Genomic DNA, 21,231 nt, shown 5'->3' with positions numbered 1-21,231 from the left:
AGTCTTGCGCAGCTTCATCCTCTCCCTTCCCTCTTACCTAAGAAACACCATGGATCTGCTTGGAAAAATAGAGGGGGTTAGCTTAGGAGATGGAGTACTATTAGCATCTATCGATGTAGAAGCGCTCTACAGTTCGATACCCCACAACTGGGGTCAGATTGCTGTGGAACACTTTTTGAACTCGAGGGGTATACAGTTCAAACCACATATTGATTTTATACTTTCCCTTCTGAAATTTATCTTGACGCATAACTATTTTATGTTTGAGGGGCGGTACCACCACCAGACCAGGGGTACGGCTATGGGGACCCCAGTGGCCCCCACTTACGCCAACCTTTTCCTGGGCTGGTGGGAGGATACCGTCATCTTTGGAGGAGAGGAACAACCATGGTGGAATAATAACATCATATCCTGGTATCGTTTTATCGATGACATCCTGATATTCTGGTCAGGTGACGAGGACTCCTTTTGTAGATTTGTGTCAGAGATTAATTGTAATGATTACAATCTAAGGTTTACATCGGAATATAATAGAAAGAGTATACATTTTTTGGATCTTACTATAACTAAAGATGATATAGGACAACTACAGACAAGCATATTTCGTAAACCTACAGCATCTAATAGCCTCCTACACTGGGATAGCCACCATCCCGTCAACCTGAAACGAGGTATACCCAGAGGACAGTACCTAAGAGTTCGCAGAAATTGTTCACAAGATATGACGTTCTATAAACAAGCCTCAGAATTGAGGGAAGATTCTCAGCACGAGGTTACCCCAGGGATATCCTAAGTGAAGCATTCAAATCTGCAGAATTAAAATCTAGGGAAACACTCTTGAATGTCAGGAAAAGAGAGGAGGAGGGGATCACACGGATAATAGGTAAATTCGATAATCGGGCGGAGGAAGTGCGCAAGATTTTAATAAAACATTGGGGAATACTTACGGCAGACCCAATACTACATGATATTATTCCAGCAACTCCAGCAATAACATACAAGAAAGGGAGGTCCTTAAAGGATCAACTCATACACAGCGAGTATGTGGCAGTTAAGAACACGACATGGCTGGAGAACAGGAGCAAAGGTAGCTTCAGGTGCGGGAAATGTTCTTTTTGCGCCTTCATACAATTGGGTAGAAGTTTTATGAGCTCAGTGACAGGACACGTTTATGACATCAGGCATTTTGCAAACTGCAAAACAGTAGGGGTCATCTATAGATTTATTTGTTCTTGTAATATAGAATATATAGGGAAAACAAAAAGGGAGTTCAGGAAAAGAATAGGGGAGCACTTAGGAGATATTAGGAATGAGAGGGACACTCCCATCTCACGCCATGTAAGGACGTTTCATGAAGGCGATATTAGAGCTTGCAAGTTTCATATGATCGAAGTGGTCGACCAGAGGATGGGAGGCGGTGATTGGGATCGCTTACTATTACAGAAGGAGGCAAGGTGGATTCACAGACTAAAAACTGTAAACCCAAACGGGTTAAATGAACAACTCAACTTTGGGTGTTTTTTGTAATTTCCTGCTCGAGACCACTTTGGGCCTCCCCGTTAACCTGGTTAATTTTATAAAGTCCCGGTTCTAAACCAGTCTGTTCTGTCCCTATTATTCCATAAGGATTTTGGGTTTATAAACAATTGGCCATGGATTGTGATATATTCCCATGTTCCATCACCCTATCTTTGAATGTCCATTTCCTTGGAGATCCCCTTGGTTATGGGGATTTCTGCAGGATTAGATTTTTTCAAAAATAAACTATATTCAATGTAAGTTAGCAGCCCCTTAAGGAATTATCAGTACAATATTAGATAAATAGCTCTGTATTATGCATGGTCCAGCGGATAATATTAAATAAATAGCTCTATAATATGCATGGTCCAGCAGATAATATTAAATAAATAGTTCTGTAATATACATGGCCCAGCAGATAGTACTAAATAAATTGTTCTTTGATATGCATGGTCCAGCGTATAATATTGAATAAATAGCCCTTTAATATGCATGGTCCAGCGGACAATAGTAAATAAATAGCTCTGTAATATGCATGGTCCAGCGGATATAAAATAAATTGCCATCAATACGCATGGTCCAGTGGCGAAATATTAAATAAACTGCTCTGCAATTTGCATGGTCCAGCGAATAATATTGATATAGCTCTGAATATGTATGGTCCAGCGGACTATATTGAATATCCCAGCGGGTAATATTAAGTAAATTGCTCTGTATTATGCATGGTCCAGCGGTTAATATTAAATAGCTCTGCTATATTCATGATCCAGCGGATAATATTAAATAGCTCTGTAATTATATATTTTATTTTTTTTTTGGTCCAGCGGTTCATTATTAAATTTAATGATTTTTTTAAAAAAACAAAAAAAACAAAAACATAAAATAAAAGGAAACAATTTTGTATAGATGATTTATTTTGCGTTGACTGGCTGAATAGAACTGGAAACGCTGGGACTACAGCTTGTTGGCTGCGCCTGCAGCTTCACCCAGACCACTGCTCTATGCTGAGTCCTGGAATCATTGATGGACATGACCTGTGTTGTGTCTGATTTGTGGGTGGTTTTCCCAGAGCTGTCCACCCTAATTGGCCCACTATGGCATGTGATTGGGGGTGGGTGGGATACACAACCATGCTGTATTGATTTTCTTAATGAGGAGAAACAGCGTGTCTGTTACCCTGCTATGTAAACAGACTAGCAACTGGGACGGCTGTGATTGGCCCAATGTGAGCATGTGATATGTACTCTAAGGCAGCAATATGCGATTGGATGAACACGAGGAGCATGTCATCCTGGTTTATGGGCGGATCTCCATTGAAGGGTAGCCTTGATTGGCCCCTTCACAGCATATGATCTGTAACGGGAGGAAGTAGGAAGTGAACGCTGTCTCCATGTGGATTTTGCAGAGGCTGGGCACGCTCTGAACAGTGCAGGGAGCCCCAACTACATGCTGGTATATGTGAGTAACAGGCTTCATTGAGATATTCTAACTGCTGACATGTACTATAGAGCTGTGAGTGTTATGTGACGGACTCTTTTCATTTACCTTTCATTATGCAGAGTTTTAAATTTATTTGGACCAGGACATGCCAATTGCAACCTGAGGGGTATGTTTGACTTTAGAGATATATGCAGCACCATATGGGGTGTTGCATAGGCACTTGGTGATTGTATTGCTTTTTCCATAGGACTCTAGTCCATTCATCTACACGGACACAGAAAAGGAAAAAGCTTGCTGAAGGGGAATTATGAATGGGCATGTTTTTAATAGGTATTTTTGATTATATGGGCACATAGGTGTTTCTGGTTTTGAGGTGATGGACCTCTGTGTTATTCTCCTCCTGTGCACCTTCTGGAGGTTGGTATCTCCTTCTGCCATGATTATTTACTGTGAGATTCCTGATGGTAATTACACCTGAAAATATGAACTGTCTGGGACACAAAATTCTTTTAATTTTTCAGGTGACACCATCATTCACCTAGAATATACAGCCTTGTCCCGAATGAGATGACAAAAATCTGAAAAATACTTTTATAATGGGAATTCTTTGTTCGGTAACATCCACGCTAATATTTTGTGGAACTCTGTGTTACCTGGCAGTTTTTGGAGACTAAAGATACGACAGCAGCAGAGGAGACTATAATAGTCATATGTACAAATTGTAGATCATTTGTTTGATGTACTCTGTTTGGGGAGATTACAAAAACTATGTCTGTATTCACTGTATGATTGGAGGATAATGTATAAATTAATTGTATTTTTCTATACTACTTTTTGATGACCCCTGAAGAACCTTCTATTAGAAGGGGAAACGCGTCGGGTCGATTAGGGGTAGAAGGTTGACAGCCTCCTCACTAATATAGGAAGTGGCAGTATATATGGAATTATATCTCAGTGCAGAACCGACTAATTTAGGGTAAAAAGTGCTGCCTTTAGGGATCTTGACTGTAGGACCCTTGACTATTGGACTGTTTAGGGATATATTTTTATATTGCGCCTTACTGACATTTGTTCTTGCTCCTAAATTGGGGTAACACATAGGACTATAAAAATAAGGGGGATATATGTTTGAAATGTTTGTATGGCACCAATGAATATTTTCTATATAATGTGGAAGTGTTTTTAATTGCTTCTGTTAATAAAATTGATAATTTTCAAATTAAGGAGTTTTTAGTCTGTGAACTTAATTCTGTTTAAGCAGCCCACTGGTGTGCCTGGCAGGTATGGCACAGAGTGTCACTAGGATTTGTGAATGCTGGTGGAGGCAGTACTGTAAGTTAGGTTCCCAGAAGCATGGGGGGTCCTGCACGGGAAGAGAAAGATTGTGCAGAACCCTGTGATGACCTGATTAGTCCAGGGCGTCAAATGGCCATGAGCCACGAATCAGGCACCTGTGCAGACCGGATGCAGAGGTGGATGTGCTCCCAATATCTAGCTGCTATGCAGTGAGAAGTGCGACAATGAGGACTAGGATGTGAGGAAGCCATGGACGGAGTGTCAACGGCGCCTGTGTTGCTTGCAGGTGCAGTAGACGCTCCCTCCCTGGCTTCCTCACATTTCGTTTTATGTGTACTTATTGTAAATATTTTTGTTTATTGTACCACATAGATGCATTTCCTTGACAAAGACTCAGAATTAGGGCTGAAACATCGGAAACGTGTCTTTTGCACCAACAAATAGCATTAAGAAAAACCTACAGTTTTTTTTGCTTATATTTGCTTTCAGCCATATGTGTTAGCCAGATGTGTGCCCGAGCATAAGATTTTTATTAGGACCATTTGTTATTCTGTGGCACCAACCTACTACACTCGAGCCAGATTCTAATCATTTTTTCACTAGCTGAAATCTATCAGTAATTAAAAAACAATCCTGACACTTATTGAAAAATAGCTGGTTCAACTTAAAGGCCTATAAAAAGGTGTCTCATTACCAAAGTACCAAACATGAGACGTCTCATGATATGTAAAACAAGTGAGCTGTCTCAAGACCTTCACAACCTTATTGTTGAAAAACAAACTTTTGGTATTGGTTACAGAGTTTCTAAACTATTGAAAGTTCCAGTGAGCACAGTTAGGGCCATAATTCGGAAGTGGATTAAACTGCATTTTACCATGAATGGGCCACGACCAGGTGCTCCCCCCTATAATTCAGACAAAAAAGTGATAAGAATTATCAGAAGTGTTGTGCAAGAGCCAAGGACCACCTGTGTAGAGCTGAAGAAAGACCAGAAATCAGAAGGGACAATTGTTTCAAAGAAAGCAATAAGTAATGCACTCAACCTCCATGGCCTGTAAGCACCATGCAAGACTCCAAAAAACATATTCAAGTGCATTTAACATTTGCTCAGTAATATTTAGACAAGCCTGTGAAGTGCTGGGAGAATATAATGTGGTCAGATGATAGCAAAATTGAACTCTTTGGGTATCATAATAGACACAATGATTAGAGGCCTTAAACACTATACAGTAAAGTCTGGAGGTGGGAACATCATGGTGTGGGGCTGCTTTTCAGCTTACAGCAATGACAAACTTACTTTAATTGAAGGAATGAATGGACAAATGTACCAAGACATTCTTGATAAAAATCTGCTGCCATCTACCAGAATGATGAAGAAGCACACACAGCCAAGGAAACTCTCATTTGGTTTCAGAGAAAGAAAATAAAGCTGCTAGAATGGCCCAGCCAATAATCTGACCTAAATCCAATAGAAATTTAAAGGAAGGAGCTAGAGATCAGAATTCAGAAAAGGTGCCCAGAAGACTTTCAGACTTTGAATAGTTTTTTAGTTTGTGAGAATGGGAAAGATAATAGGCACAGATAGGGTCTTACCCGGGTGAGGGTAAAATGAAGTTAGGGCGAGTAGTACTCCCCTGAGGTAGTTCTGAGATTCACAACTACTATATGCTCATGGATGGAGAGATTCCGGCTGCAGCAGTCCCTACAGAAGATGAATAGGGTTACTTATGAAAATGAAAGGGTTAACACTGCACTGCTGTTCAGGAGAAAAAGTTCAAAGGTTCATTGAAGATTATTAAAAGTTATTTTTATCCTATGCCTTGCGGAGCAGGAAACCTCCTTCTTCAGAAATAAATCATAGTTGGGAGTCGGCTGTTCTCTGAGCTGGCTATCAAGCTGACAGCTGGCTGAGTGAACGTGTACACACAAGTACAATTGAAGTCCTGGTCACCAGCACTTCCGGGTCAGGTAGACGTCAGCAGCATGATCAGATCAGCTGATCACTCTGTTGACGTCACTCGCCAGTGCCACATAGGCGGCTGATAGTGTTGGTGGCAAGTTCTCTAGTGTAGCTGAAAACACCAAACATTTATTGTAATTAGGGAAAGGTGGAAAGAAATTTGAGAAACAAGTATGGGGAGAGAGGGCCTGGGTATGTATACAGACACAGTATGCAGAGCATGATGAGGGAGTGTATGTGTACACAGTATGGGGAGTGAGGGGGAATGTATACAGACATAGTATGGGGAGTAAGGGGGTAATTTGAGGATACAGTATGGGCAGTAAGGGACAGGATTGGTCTGGATACAGTATGGAAAGCAAGGGGGGTAATGTATGTGAACACAGTATGAGTAGTAAGAGGAGATGGGTGAGGACACAGTATGGGGATCAAAGGTAAGAATGTTTGTGGACACAGTAAGAGGGGTGAGGGGGATCAGCGTGGACACAGTATGGGGGACGAGGGGGAATGAGTGGAGAGGTAGTGAGGAGACAGTATGAGATGAGAAAAATGCAAGGGGGCACAAAATAGAGACTGGGTAGTGTGAAGGGCAGTATGGAGAGGGGTCAGAACTTGGTGGACAGTGTGAGGACATAGCAAGGAGAGGACAGTATGCTAAAGAAAAGGAGTGTGATGGGGCACAGTATAAAGACTGGGCAATAGAGTGGGGACACAGTTTTGAGGACAGTGTGAAGAAGGAGCTCTGTAAGGAAAGGAGAGGGCAATGTGGTGGCCATGTACCATAAGAGTGAGTGCATCATATTTTGTGCAGGGGCCATAGTTAGGGGCAATTATTTATTCAGGTGCACAGCGTAGGGTAGATATTTTTATTCAGGAGCATTATAATCATTCTGCTGTTTTTAAGGGTATCGTTCCGAGATGTGATGCAGAACACCGAAGAAGATGAAAGTCTGCCGAGACGAGCTGTGGATATGAAAAGTCATCATGGCTTTTGGACAAGATGAAGAAAAGAAAGAAAAATACTCTGATCAGATACATTATCAAGTTATCTGGATATAAATGTTTAATTGTAATAATGACTAATTCTCATCAGTTCTCATCAGTAATGTGGTTCCTTTATGGTCTGCAGTCTTATAAGGGCTAATAGCAACAACTCTCAGTATTTCCTTGCCATTGTAAAGGAGGTACTGGGAGTTGTTGGTTCCTGAAATACAAATGTATATAGATCTGACCTGACATTACAATTGATGTATCATGTACTGATGGTCGTTCTTGTAATGTATTCCTCTACTGATGAGGGTTTTGATGCTGTTTTCCTCTACTAACAGGGGCTATATGGATGTAGTTTGTACTACTAGTGGTTCTGATGATGAATTTCGTTACTGCTGGTGGTTTTGGTGATGTATTTCTGTACTGATGAGAGTTATGATGCTGTGATTCTGTACTGATGTGGTTCTAGTTATGTATTTTTGTACCTCTAATGGTTCTGGTGATGTATTCCTGTGCTCTAATTAGTTCTGATCCTGTACACATGTAACGATTCATAACTTGTAAGAATGCGTGATACATGGCTATGGTAGTAAAGTATTATGTCGTCTGACACATTAAAGGCTACTATATTTTTATTTATTTTAAGAAAATTAATGGGGTTGAGTTTGTGATGAGTTTGCAGTTACTGTACTTTACTGCATTCTGTCAGAATTCTCTGGTGCCAGCGGTAAGAGTGAGAGGTCACAAAACCGCAAGTATGCAATTTACATCCATGCACTCACATGCCAACTAGATCTGTGCTGCATTACTCAATGAACATTAATTGATCAAGGGTGGACACGTCTAGTAAGATTGTGGCCAGAAGTATACAAATCGCAAACTCACATAACCATCCAGTCTTGTCACTGGCAAGAGAGAATCCTAAAAGTAGTCAGTGTGCATGCTGTGAGAATACAGAAGCCTACAGTCACCTCAGTGACTGCACACTTTTGTCTCAAACCTGGACAACCCCCTAATTATAAAATTAAGCAGTGTAAGGCCCCTTTCACATGTCAGTGATTCTGGTACGTTTGTGCTTTTTTTTTAAAACGTACCAGAATCACTGACATACGCAGACCCATTATAATCAATGGGTCTGCTCACACGTCAGTGATTTTTCACTGAGCGTGTCTCCGTGCAGCGTACACCCTTGGCCGTGATTCTGCACGGAGACAAGTCAGTTTTTTTCTGGCATCACTGATGACCCACGGACCACACTATGGTGTGATCCATGTGTGATCAGTGAAACACGTACCAGAAAATCACGGACATATTAAATATTAAATATTTTCAACTTACCTTGCCTGCGATTCGCTCTGCAGCCTCTGGTCTCGGCAGCTCCTGCCTGGCTCATGAATATTAATAAGAGCAGGAAAACCCGACTAGGAAGTAGGTGCTGAGAACGGTGGGTGGACGCTGCAGAGCCAGAGACTTCAGCACCATGGACAGCAGCAGTGAAGGCAGGTGAGTAATGTCCATATGCAATCACGGATCACGGATTGCACATGGACAACCCACGTGTGCCGTGAATCACGGAACATGAAGGGAAATGTGCGTGTTTTACACGTCAGTGAAGAACGTCAGTGTTTTTCACTGACATGTGAAACGGGCCTAACATGACAAATTCTAACAGTGTGTAATATACTCACTGTCAGGATTCAGCCCTGCTTGCTGGTTCCAGCAGTCATCACATGGCCACTCCACTCATATGCAATTTTTATACTTACGGTCATGTGACAACTGGCTTTTCTTCTTGCTTCTCTAAGTTATTCACTGAATATTGACAATTAGGAAGAGTACCTCGTCGGCATGTGAATTCAAGTATGCAAATCACATATGAATGAGCGGTCACATGACGACTGCCAAAACCGCTTCGCGGTGTCATCAAATTAAATTCTTGCCTTGAATGTCGGAAGGCCTAGATATCCCTCTGTCTGAGCAATTTATGTGACTAGTTTCTCCATGCAGGAGGCATCTTGGAGCTGCCATCAAAAACAAACACTTTTGTATGAAATATTAATTACATTTCAGCATGTTCAATGCTATTTCCCTGTGTCATCTCTCATTATTAAACATAACTTAATTTATGGACATCTCTGATTTGATTTCTTTGTTTTGTGGATTGGATGGGTTCCTACTGACATCTGGTGAGAAGTTCATGTCAATAGCACCGTTAGAAATATATTTACGTAGATCATTGGTGCTGTGTTAAATTAGTTCCCCCGCTGTATATATATTATATGTACAGTATATTTTAAGGGGTCTTTTTGTCAATGTTATAGACTCTTCATGGATCTACTGTATCTAAACAAATGCTTATAAAATACATTTTCACTGCTTGTATGGTTTGCTAGAAAGGATGTAGAAGGGAATGAGAAAATATTGATTGGATTAAGAAAGCAATGGAAATGTACATAATGATGATTTCTGAATACACAATTATTTCTCTGCTCCATCATGTACATGGGAATCTGCACAATAGTATTAATATTAATCAATTAATTTACTGAATGTCTACCATTAGCTAAAATTTTATGGGAAAATCTTGCAACAAGGTTTCACTGGTCCTGTGACGCCACAGGGAAAAGGGCTTATGACAGAGTTCCCATTAAATTGGATGGACTCTCTGAGTTAGATGCTTGACAATAATGAGGTTCTTGAAAAGCAACTCTCAGACTTATCTAGACTTAGGTACAGGTCAAAACTTTTTAGCCATAGTCAGTCTAGCTACAGGGCAAATCTTTTTAGCCATAGTCGGTCTAGGTACACGGCAAACCTTTTTAGCCATAATCAGTTTAGGTACAGGGCAAATCTTTTTATACATAGTCGGTCTAGGTACAGGGCGAACCTTTTTACCCATAATCGGTCTAGGTAGAGAGCAAACCTTTTAAGCCATAATCGGTCTAGGTACAGGGCAAAACCTTTTTAGGCATAGTCAGTTTAGGTACAGGGCAAATCTTTTTAGCCATAGTTGGTCTAGGTACAGGGCAAACCTTTTTATGCATAGTCGGTCTAGGTACAGGGCAAACCATTTTAGCCATAATCGGTCTAGGTACAGTGCAAACCTTTTTAGGCATAGTCGAAGTAGGTACAGGGCAAACCTTTTTAGCCATAATCAGTCTAGGTACAGGGCAAACCTTTTTAGGCATAGTCGAAGTAGGTACAGGGCAAACCTTTTTACCCATAGTCGGTCTAGGTACAGAACAAACCTTTTTACCCATAGTCGGTCTAGGTACAGGGCAAACCTTTTTAACCATAGTCGGTCTAGGTACAGGGCAAACCTTTTTAGGCATAGTCAGTCTAGGTAGAGGTCAAACCTTTTTAGCCATAGTCGGTCTAGGTAGAGGGCAAACCTTTTTAGCCATAGTCGGTCTAGGTACAGGGCAAACCTTTTTAGGCATAGTTGTTCTAGGTAGCGGTCAAACCTTTTTAGCCATAGTCGGTCAAGGTACAGGGCAAACTTTTTTAGGCATAGTCGGTCTAGGTTGAGGGCAAACCTTTTTAGGCATAGTCGGTCTAGGTAGAGGTCAAACATTTTTAGCCATAGTCGGTGTAGGTACAGGCAAACCTTTTTAGCCATAATCAGTCTCTATGTAAGACAAACCTTTTTAGCCATAGTCAATCAAACCTTAGTAACAAATTTATTAGTCTGCTAATTTATTTAGAACTTTTTATGAAATACTCATATAATATAGTTACTATATCTATGGCTGTATTTTTCAGTATGCTTTCTCAAGTAAACCAGAACTTAAACCCTTTGATCCGGAAGTTACCGCAATCCAGCCCTATCAGGACAATTCCTTTCAGCCTGTGTACTTTGTATCAGAGAGTTTTGAAGACTCCAAAGTCAAACTGAGGTAAGGCTGAACTACATTTGTGTGAAATAAGCTGTGATTACACGGCGATATGTGTCACGTAACACCAATTCTCTAAAACATTGCTTGCCAAAAACATTTGTGCAACTTGTCTGTGACTTACTGTAACCCAACTATTTTAGAGCTCTGATTTTTTTGTAAATAAAACAGCCAAGTTGCAAATCACTTAAGCCTGCTTTACACGCTGCAATGTATCTTACAATGTGTCGGCGGGGTCACGTCGTAAGTGACGCACATCCGGCATTGTAAGTTACATTGCAGTGTGTGACAGGTACATGCGATTGCGATTGAACGTTAAAACGTTCATCGCATACACATCGTACCTTTCTCTGGAATTGCACATCAGATTGTTCATCGTACCCAGGGTAGCACACATTGCAGTGTGTGACACCCCGGGAACGATAAACAGATCTTACCTGCTTCCTGCGGCTCCCGGCCCACAATGCGGAAGGAAGGAGGTGGGCGGGATGTTTACGCCCCGCTCATCTCCGCCCCTCCGCTTCTATTCGCCGGCTGCCGCGTGACGTCGATGTGATGCCAAACGTCCCTCCCACTCCAGGAAGTGGACGTTCGCCGCCCACATCGAGGTCGTATGGAACGTAAGTACGTGTGATGGGGGTTAATCGTTTGTGTGGCACGTTCAACAAATTGAACGTGCCACACATACGATGGGGGCGTTGCAAATCACATACGATATTGTATGCGAAATTGCCACGTGTAAAGCAGGCTTTACTCGCAAGTCTCATGTTGCGTGCGACTTGTATTGAAGTTTATGGAAAGCGTGTCGATGGCAAATTACGACTAGTGACAAAAAAAAAAAAAAACATATTTGGAACCATTTGCGCTGATGTATTTGTTTTTCAATTGCAGTATGTTGCAGGTCGTAATAGGAGAAAGGAAATCATTATATCCAATGTTTCAATGTGTAGTCCTCACCTGAAACCATGTTAACCAATCTCCAAAGCAATATACTCTTCTGCTATGCAGGTCCATGTTATTGTGTACTATTGAGACATGATCATTGCGGAAAATAAGGAACAAATAGTCTTAAGATGGTCATAAAAGTAAAATACAAGTCAGCTGAACTAATTTTATTAGGATCGAATAACATTCTTATGTGTATCAGAGCCTCAGATATCTTCACTGGAAAATTTGTTGAAAAGAGGAATTGCACATCCTTTACCATGGCTTATTGGTGTCTTTTCATCGAGATACCATGCTTGCTCTCCCTTGCTGAGCATTCATGTTTGTGGTGGAGTTATTCAAATAATTATCTCTCCCTAAAGGAGACAAACTCTAGTGCCATCTATTGGAAGCAGCAATCCTAAAAGTCAAAAGTGGCCTTTTAACAAGCCTTTTCATATGACCTAGGATATATGCCAGATCAGAATCCCAATTTGCAGACATGTTGTTTCGGGGTGATTGCTTATGGGAAGCTTTGTGGGGATCACGGGGGAAGACTATTCTCCTTATGGAGACCTGACAAACCAATCTGGCTGTCAGTGGTGAGGGGACTTATAGCTGCAATGCCCCTCTGGGAATTATTCAAATTGTCTCTCCAGGAAAGGAGACAAACTGTAGCGCCACCTATTGGAAGCAGCAATCCTATGGTGGAGTTGGGAGAAATAGCAGCTGCCTGTCAGCTATTTCATGTTTATGGCTAACTTCCCTGCCTTAGAACACAAACTACAATTGTGCAGCAATATTCTTTTTAGTGAACTGTGGCTTTCTCCTTGCAATTCTGCCATATACACTATTTTTGTTCAATGTCCTCCGGATAAGTGTATTCATGAATAGAGATGAGCCACCCCCCAAGTGTTCGAGTTTGGTTCGGTTCATCGAACGGAGGCTCCATTCGATGAACGCCTTTGACCCCCATTGAAAACAATGGCAGGCAAACACAAACACATAAAAACACAGTATACATGTACACATACAGTTAATAAACATTGCCATTAAACTTACAGGTCCCCGCGACGCGTCCTGCACTCTGTCTCCCGCCGCTTTTCCTTCCGATATTTGGCTACAGACTGGTCACATGGCTGGACGTCATGCTAGGTCCTGTCAGTGCATCTCTCCAGTACGCGGTGCTCATTTGTGCATCTCCGTGTACCGGCGAGATGCTCTGGCACATGGTCAGCTTCCCCGTTCCTGCATGTGGGCCCACTTTACAGAGTCAGCCCACATGCAAGGACTGGCTGCCACAGGGAGAAATAAACATGGAGTCTCTAAGTGTGTCTGTGTATATATTTCTATTAAAGTATTTTTTCTCTGTGTGGTTTTTTTAACCCTTTGTTGGAGATTCTTAATGACGAAGTCAAACTTGCCTGACATTAACAATCTCTGGTTTATTACTAGCTAGTAAAACAAAGCTAGTATTAACCCATTATTACCCAGCAAGCCACCCAGCTTCAGGGCTGCTGGAAGAGTTGGATACAGTGCCAGATGATGGCGCTTCTATGAAAGCGCCATTTTCTGGGGCAGCTGCGGACTGCAATTTTCAGCAGAGGGGCCCAGAAAGCTCGGGCCAACCTGTGCTGAATATTCCAATCCCCAGCTGCCTAGTTGTACCTGGATGGACACAAAAATGGGGCAAAGCCCATGTCGATTTTTTTTTTTAATTATTTCATGAAATTCATGAAATAATTAAAAAAAGGGCTTCCCTATTTTTTTTAGTTCCCAGCCGGGTACAAATAGGCAGCTGGGGGTTGGGGGCAGCCGTACCTGCCTGCTGTACCTGGCTAGCATACAAAAATATGGCGAAGCCCACGTCATTTTTTTGGTGGGCAAAAAACTCCTTCATACAGTCTTGGATGGAGTATGCTGAGCCTTGTAGTTCTGCAGCTGCTGTCTGCTCTCCTGCATACACTAGTGAATAGAGCATGCTGAGTCTTGTAGTTCTGCAGCTGCTGTCTGCTCTCCTGCATACACTAGTGAATTGAGCATGCTGAGCCATGTAGTTCTGCAGCTGCTGTCTACTCTCCTCCATACAGTCAGGTAGCAGACAGCAGCTGCAGAACTAAAGGGCTCAGTATACTCCATCCAGGACTGTATGCAGGAGTTATTTGCCCCCCTAAAAAATTACGTGAGCTTCGCCATGTTTTTGTATGCTAGCCAGGTACAGCAGGCAGCTACGGGCAACCTCCAGCTGCCTATTTGTACCCGGCTGGGAACCAAAAATATAGGGAATCCCTTTTTTTTTTAATTATTTTATGCATTTCATGAAATAATTTAAAAAAAAAAATGACATGGGCTTCGCCCAATTTTTGTGTCCAGCCAGGTACAACTAGACAGCTGGGGATTGGAATCCGCAGCGCAGGGTGCCCAAGCTTTCTGGGCACCCCTGCTGCGAATTGCAGTCCGCAACCGCCCCAGAAAAAGGCGCTTTCATAGAAGCGCCATCTTCTGGCGCTGTATCCAACTCTTCCAGCTGCCCTGATGATAGGTGGCTCGTTGGGTAATAATGGGGTTAGGGCTAGCTGTATATTATCAACTGGCCCTAAGCCCGAAATTCATGGTTTCACGCCAATATTAGACATGGCCACCATGAATTTCTAGTACAGATAAAAAAAACCACAACACAAAGAAAAATATTTTTATTAGAAATAAAACACAACACAATAAGTGACTCCATCTTTATTGAAATAAAGAACCTTCCTCCACAGTAATCCTGGGTCAAGGGTCCCGCGCAGTCCAATCCAGATCCATTATCATCTGATCAGTTTGCTGGAAGGCAAAGCGATCAGATGATGTGTCAGTTTCAAGGGCCTGAATCACATGACACAGCAGCTGATTGTATAAACGCCTTTTATACAATCAGCTGATGCATCAGTGCAAAAAAACCCCAAACTACACACTTCTGTGCAGACTCCTGTCCAACAGCATCAGCTGATAGTTTAGCCGGCTGGGCGATAAAAAGCCGGCCTCACCGCTCGACTTATAGTGTCAGCTGATGCCGTCAGGTGACCGCATCAGCTGATCATCGCCAGGTCTGAGAGAGAGAAAAGAGAAGAGAGAGAGGGAGAGAGAGAGAAGAGAGAGGGAGAGAAAGAGAAGAGGAGAGAAGAGGAGAGAAGAGAGAGAGAGGAGAGAAGAGAAAGTGAGAGAGAAGAGAGAGAGGAGAGAGAGAGAGAAGAGAGAGAGAGAGAGGGGAGAAAAGAGAGAGAAGAGGAGAGAACAGGAGAGAGAGAGAGAGAGGAGAGAGGGAGAAAAAGACAAAAAGAGAGAACAAGAGAGAGAGAGAAAGAGAGCGAGAAAAAGAGAGAGAGAAAAAGAGAGAGAGACAGATAGAGATGAGAGAGAGGAGAGAGCAATGCAGCCTCATTCCGTGAACTGCTCCGATTTTAGAGGTGTGGCCCGTGGCTCACAGCTGATGTCCAGCTCCTCCCCTCAGTGCATAATTAAATTAAATTATAATTATAAATAAACTAGAAGGTGGCCCGATTCTACGCATCGGGTATTCTAGAATTTACGTATTGTGTAGTTCATGTATGATTTTTGTTATAGATATAGATATAGATATATATATATATATATATATATAGATGTTGTTGTGTGTAGTTACCAAGTGTTTGTGTAGGGCGCTGTACATGTTCTGGGTGTTGTCTGGGTGTGGCGGGGGGTGAGAGCGGTGTTGTATGTGTGTTGCGTTGTTTGTGGAGTGCTGTGTGTGTGTGTGTTGCGCGGTTTGTGTGGGTGTGGTGTGTTTTGGGGGGAGGTATGTTTTGTGCAATGTGTGTGTTGTGCGGTATGTGCGTATATTTATGTATGCCGCGGTGTTTGTGTGTTGGGTGTTGTGTGTGTGCAGCGTTGTCTGTGTGTGTGGGTGTCTGTGTATGGCGGTGTTTGTGGTTCCCTGTGTGTGTGTGTGTGTGTTGGGGGGAGGTGGGCACCTCCCATCGTGCTCCATCCCCCATGCTGCGCACCCCCCATCATGCCCCATCCCCTATGCTGCGCATTCCCCATCGTGCTCCATCCCCCATGCTGCGCACCCCCCATCGTGCTCCATCCCCCATGCTGCGCACTCCCCATCGTGCTCCATCCTCCATCCTGCGCACTCCCCATCGTGCTCCATCCTCCATGCTGCGCACCCCCCATCGTGCTCCATCCCCCATGCTGCGCACCCCCCATCGTGCTACATCCCCTATGCTGCGCACTCCCCATCGTGCTAAATCCCCCATGCTGCGCACTCCCCATCGTGCTACATCCCCCATGCTGCGCACCCCCCATCGTGCTACATCCCCCATCGTGCTACATCCCCCATCGTGCTACATCCCCCATGCTGCGCACTCCCCATCGTGCTACATCCCCCATGCTGCGCACCCGCCATCGTGCTCCATCCGCCATGCTGCGCACTCCCCATCGTGCTCCATCCGCCATGCTGCGCACTCCCCATCGTGCTACATCCCCCATGCTGCGCACTCCCCATCGTGCTACATCCCCCATGCTGCGCACTCCCCATCGTGCTACATCCCCCATGCTGCGCACTCCCCATCGTGCTACATCCCCCATGCTGCACACTCCCCATCGTGCTACATCCCCCATGCTGCACACTCCCCATCGTGCTACATCCCCCATGCTGCGCACTCCCCATCGTGCTACATCCCCCATGCTGCGCACTCCCCATCGTGCTACATCCCCCATGCTGCGCACTCCCCATCGTGCTACATCCCCCATGCTGCGCACCCCCCATCGTGCTCCATCCCCCATGCTGCGCACCCCCCATCGTGCTACATTCCCCATCGTGCTACATCCCCCATGCTGCGCACTCCCCATCGTGCTACGTCCCTCATGCTGTGCACCCCCCATCGTGCTACATCCCCCATCGTGCTACATCCCCCATCGTGCTACATCCCCCATGCTGCGCACCCGCCATCGTGCTCCATCCGCCATGCTGCGCACTCCCCATCGTGCTACATCCCCCATGCTGCGCACTCCCCATCGTGCTACATCCCCCATGCTGCGCACCTCCCCATCGTGCTACATCCCCCATGCTGCGCACTCCCCATCGTGCTACATCCCCCATGCTGCGCACTCCCCATCGTGCTACATCCCCCATGCTGCACACTCCCCATCGTGCTACATCCCCCATGCTGCACACTCCCCATCGTGCTACATCCCCCATGCTGCGCACTCCCCATCGTGCTACATCCCCCATGCTGCACACTCCCCATCATGCTACATCCCCCATGCTGCACACTCCCCATCGTGCTACATCCCCCATGCTGCACACTCCTCATCGTGCTACATCCCCCATGCTGCGCACTCCCCATCGTGCTACATCCCCCATGCTGCGCACTCCCCATCGTGCTACATCCCCCATGCTGCGCACCCCCCATCGTGCTACATCCCCCATGCTGCGCACTCCCCATCGTGCTACATCCCCCATGCTGCGCACCCCCCATCGTGCTCCATCCCCCATGCTGCGCACCGCCCCATCGTGCTACATTCCCCATCGTGCTACATCCCCCATGCTGCGCACTCCCCATCGTGCTACATCCCCCATGCTGCGCACCCCATCGTGCTACATCCCCCATGCTGCGCACCCCCCATCGTGCTACATCCCCCATGCTATAATAGTTCTCCTATTATACTCAGAGAGGAGTATAATAGGAGGACTGTAATAGGAGGAGTAGTCCTGGGGGGAGAGGAGTATAATGCCGGCTCCCTGCACATGTGTACCGGGAGCCGGTGTACACTGGTAACTATGATACACATCGGGTAACTAAGGGACCTTAGTTACCCGATGTGTATAATGGTTACCAACGTTCACGGGCTCCGTCAAGATCCCAGCATCGCAAGGTTATGTCTGGCGCTGCTGGGATCGTGACAGAGCCGGTGTAGAAGCAAGCGATATCCCAGGATGTTGTGAGTGTGTGGATATGATGTGTGAGGTGTGTGTGAGAGTGATGTGATCTGATGTGTGTGTGTGTGTACTCACCTGGGAGTCGGAGCTCCGTGTCAGTTGGGCCAGAGCGAGCGTGCATTGTGTGAGGGGGGCGGGGCCTGCAGAGAGCCGGGGCGAGAGGCCAATCCGTGTGGGGGGGCGGGGCCATGGCGAGCCCAGCGGCCAATCAGCTTTGTGTCACCGTAAGGACACAATTTTGGAGCATGACAGACAGACAGACAGACAGAATAAGGCAATTATATATATAGATAATAATTATAATTTAAAAATAAATTAAATTCTTTATCGGAGCAGCCGGGACTTGAACTCGTGAACTAATGCTCCCTAGGCAGTAGCTCTAACCATTGAGCCACTGCCTCTAATGAGAAACATGTGAAGATTTTGTATTCTTGACCTCTGCATTGCAGAGTGAAGTCTCCGGTGACAGCGCGGCTCACTTCAGGTGCTGCGTGGAGAGGACACAGAGCGCTCGTGTTCTACGGCGCTCCCTGTCATCTTCATGTAGCAGAGCTGAAAGCGTTGTGTGGATTACTTCAGACCTGGATTGTTGTTTGGGGATTAATAAAGAGGTAAATGAGGTTTTTTTTGTCTTTTATTCCAAATAAAGGATTTTTCGCTATGTGTGTTTCTTTACTTTCACTTACAGGTTAATCATGGAAGGTGTCTTGTGGAGACTGTTGTCATGATTAACCCCGTTATTAGCTCGATTGCCACTGCACCAGGGCAATTTGGGATGAGCTGGGTAGAGTCCCAGGACTGCCGCATCTAATGGTGCGGCAATTCCGGGCGGCTTCCTGCTGATATTGTTAGAGTGGTGGGCTCCCCATAACGTGGTGCTCTCCATCCTGAGAATACTAGCCTCCAGCCATGTGACTTTAACCTGGCTGGTATCAAAATTGGGGGAACCGCATTTTTTTTTTTTATATTATTATTTATTTATTTTACTGCACGATATAGATCCGCCCACCAGCGGCTGTGATTGATTGCAGTGAGACAGCTGTCACTCATCGTGGGGGCGTGTCTGACTGCAACCAATCATGGGTGCCGGTGGGCGGGGAAGGCAGGGAATACCTGATTGAATAATGAAGTGGCAGCCATTTTTAAAAGAGGAAAAGCCGCCGGAGATTTGTGACAGCCGTGCAGCGAGGCGCCCGTGATCGTTGATTAGGAAAGAAAGAGGGATTGTGCTGGGGACGCAGGACGCATGCAGATACGCAACATGCGCACATACTTACTGTGAAAAGCCACGCTTTTGGTGATCGAACCGTTCTCGAACCTAACTCGAACACCGCCCAAAATCACTCGAACTTGAAATTGGCGAACCGTTGGACTTGAACATCGCTCAACTCTATTCATGAACATTAAAGTTAGTTATTGTAGAGAAGTCTTCAGTGGTTTAGAGGTTACCTTAGGGGTACTTCTCACAGAGCGAGATTGCTAGCGGGATCGCTGCTGAGTCACAGGTTTTGTGACGCACCAGTGACCTCATTAGCGATCTCACTGTGTGTGACACTAAGCAGTGACCTGGCCCCGCTGTGAAATCGCTGATCGTTACACACAGTGCTGGTTCATTCTTTGCTCATTGCTCTCCCGCTGTTAAGCACACATCGCTGTGTTTGACAACGAGAGAGCAACGATCCGAATGTGCAGGGAGCAGGGAGCCGGCATCTGGAAGCTGCGGATGTTGGTAACCAAGGTACACATCGGGTAACCAAGCGAAGTGCTTTGCTTGGTTACCCGATATTTATCTTGGTTACTAGCGTACGCCGCTCTCAGGCTGCCAGTGCTGGCTCCCTGCTCCCTGCACATGTAGCCAGAGTACACATCGGGTAACTAAGCGAAGCGCTTTGCTTAGTAACCCAATGTGTACCCTGGCTACGAGTGCAGGGAGCCAATGCTAAGCAGCGTGCGTTGGTAACCAAGGTAAATATCGGGTAACCAAGCAAAGCATTTTGCTTTGTTACCCGATATTTACCTTGGTTACCAAGCGCAGCATCGCTTCCACGTGTTGCTGGTGGCTGGAGGCTGGTCACTGGTCGCTGGTGAGATCTGCCTGATTGACAGCTCACCAGCGACCATGTAGCGACGCACCAGCGATCCTGACCAGGTCATATCATGGTCGGAATCGCTGGTACGTCGTTTAGTGAGACGGTACCCATAGGTTCATTTGTGACCTTGAAGACCAGTATTCATCTTTGGGAGAGCACTTTGATGATTTACCTTTATGGGATAAAATAATAATGGTCTTCTATTCCCTCAATTTGTGAACAATCAATCTGATTGTGTCAGGGTTCTGTACTGTTCAGTCAAGTAATTCCACACCAAAGTCACCCATCTATGCCTCTAGTGATCTTGCTCTGCATACTGGGGCACAGTCATACTAGTAGATAAGCTTAAATAGTGGAACCTTGGATTACGAATCATAATTCATTCCGGGTATGTGCTCTTAAACCATGTTACTCTTATATCCAGTGGCATAGCAAAGGGGGAGGCGGAGGGGGCGGTCCACCCTGGGCGGCATGTGTCAGGGGGGCGGCATTTTGCATTCCCTCCGGCACCTCCATTCTTTAGACTGTGACATCCGGACGCGGCAATTTAAAGCTCCCAGGTAGAGAACACAGGAAGTGGAAACATGCGGGACTGACTTGGACATTTTAACTTAACTGGATACGTCATGGATCGTGTCATTATGATCACTGAGGCCTTCGGTGATCTGCACACATATCAGCTGATTTCAACAGCTGAAATGTGTGCCTGCATGTTACGAGTAGAATCGCTTCCACCCGCAACTTTTAAACCCTTACATCTCGCTGCCAAAATCTTGCAGCGAGATGGAAATGCGCGCGGCCATTACTTTTACTTACCGCCGCCCCCACCGGAAGTCACGTGCGTAATCACATGACTTCCGGTAGTTGCCATAGTAGCTCAGGGTCATGTGATGACGCCTGTAGCTAACATGAGTCACTTTCTCTCACTGCTGGCATAGTGCCAGCACTGAGAGTAAAGCAGCTTATCTGCAGTTCTCAGCTCTGTAGCTGAGATCTACAGATATAGAAGAGCGATCAGATTATTGATCCATATAGCCCCCTAAGGGGACTAGTAAAATAAATAAAAGTTAAAAAAAAGTAAAAAAAAATTAAAAAAATAAAAAAACCTAAAAGTTCAAACTACCCTTCTTTCGCCCCATTGAAAATTAAAGGGTTAAA

General features: G+C 44.9%; 1 protein-coding gene across 1 annotated transcript in view; it reads left to right on the top strand.

The window, feature by feature from the left end:
* The window catches only part of LOC142301400 (tyrosine 3-monooxygenase-like), a 207,858-nt gene that overhangs the window by 168,876 nt on the left and 17,751 nt on the right, over positions 1–21,231 (top strand). Inside the window, exon 11 of the mRNA XM_075342399.1 lies at positions 10,967–11,100. Within this exon, the coding sequence (XP_075198514.1) occupies positions 10,967–11,100 (134 nt within the window). The remainder of the gene's footprint in view (positions 1–10,966; positions 11,101–21,231) is intronic.

The sequence above is a fragment of the Anomaloglossus baeobatrachus genome, chromosome 4, assembly GCF_048569485.1.
Source record: "Anomaloglossus baeobatrachus isolate aAnoBae1 chromosome 4, aAnoBae1.hap1, whole genome shotgun sequence".
NCBI classification, from domain to species: Eukaryota; Metazoa; Chordata; class Amphibia; order Anura; family Aromobatidae; genus Anomaloglossus; species Anomaloglossus baeobatrachus.
The sequence above is the reverse complement of the archived record's forward strand: the minus strand, read 5'-3'. Positions and strand labels throughout refer to the sequence as shown.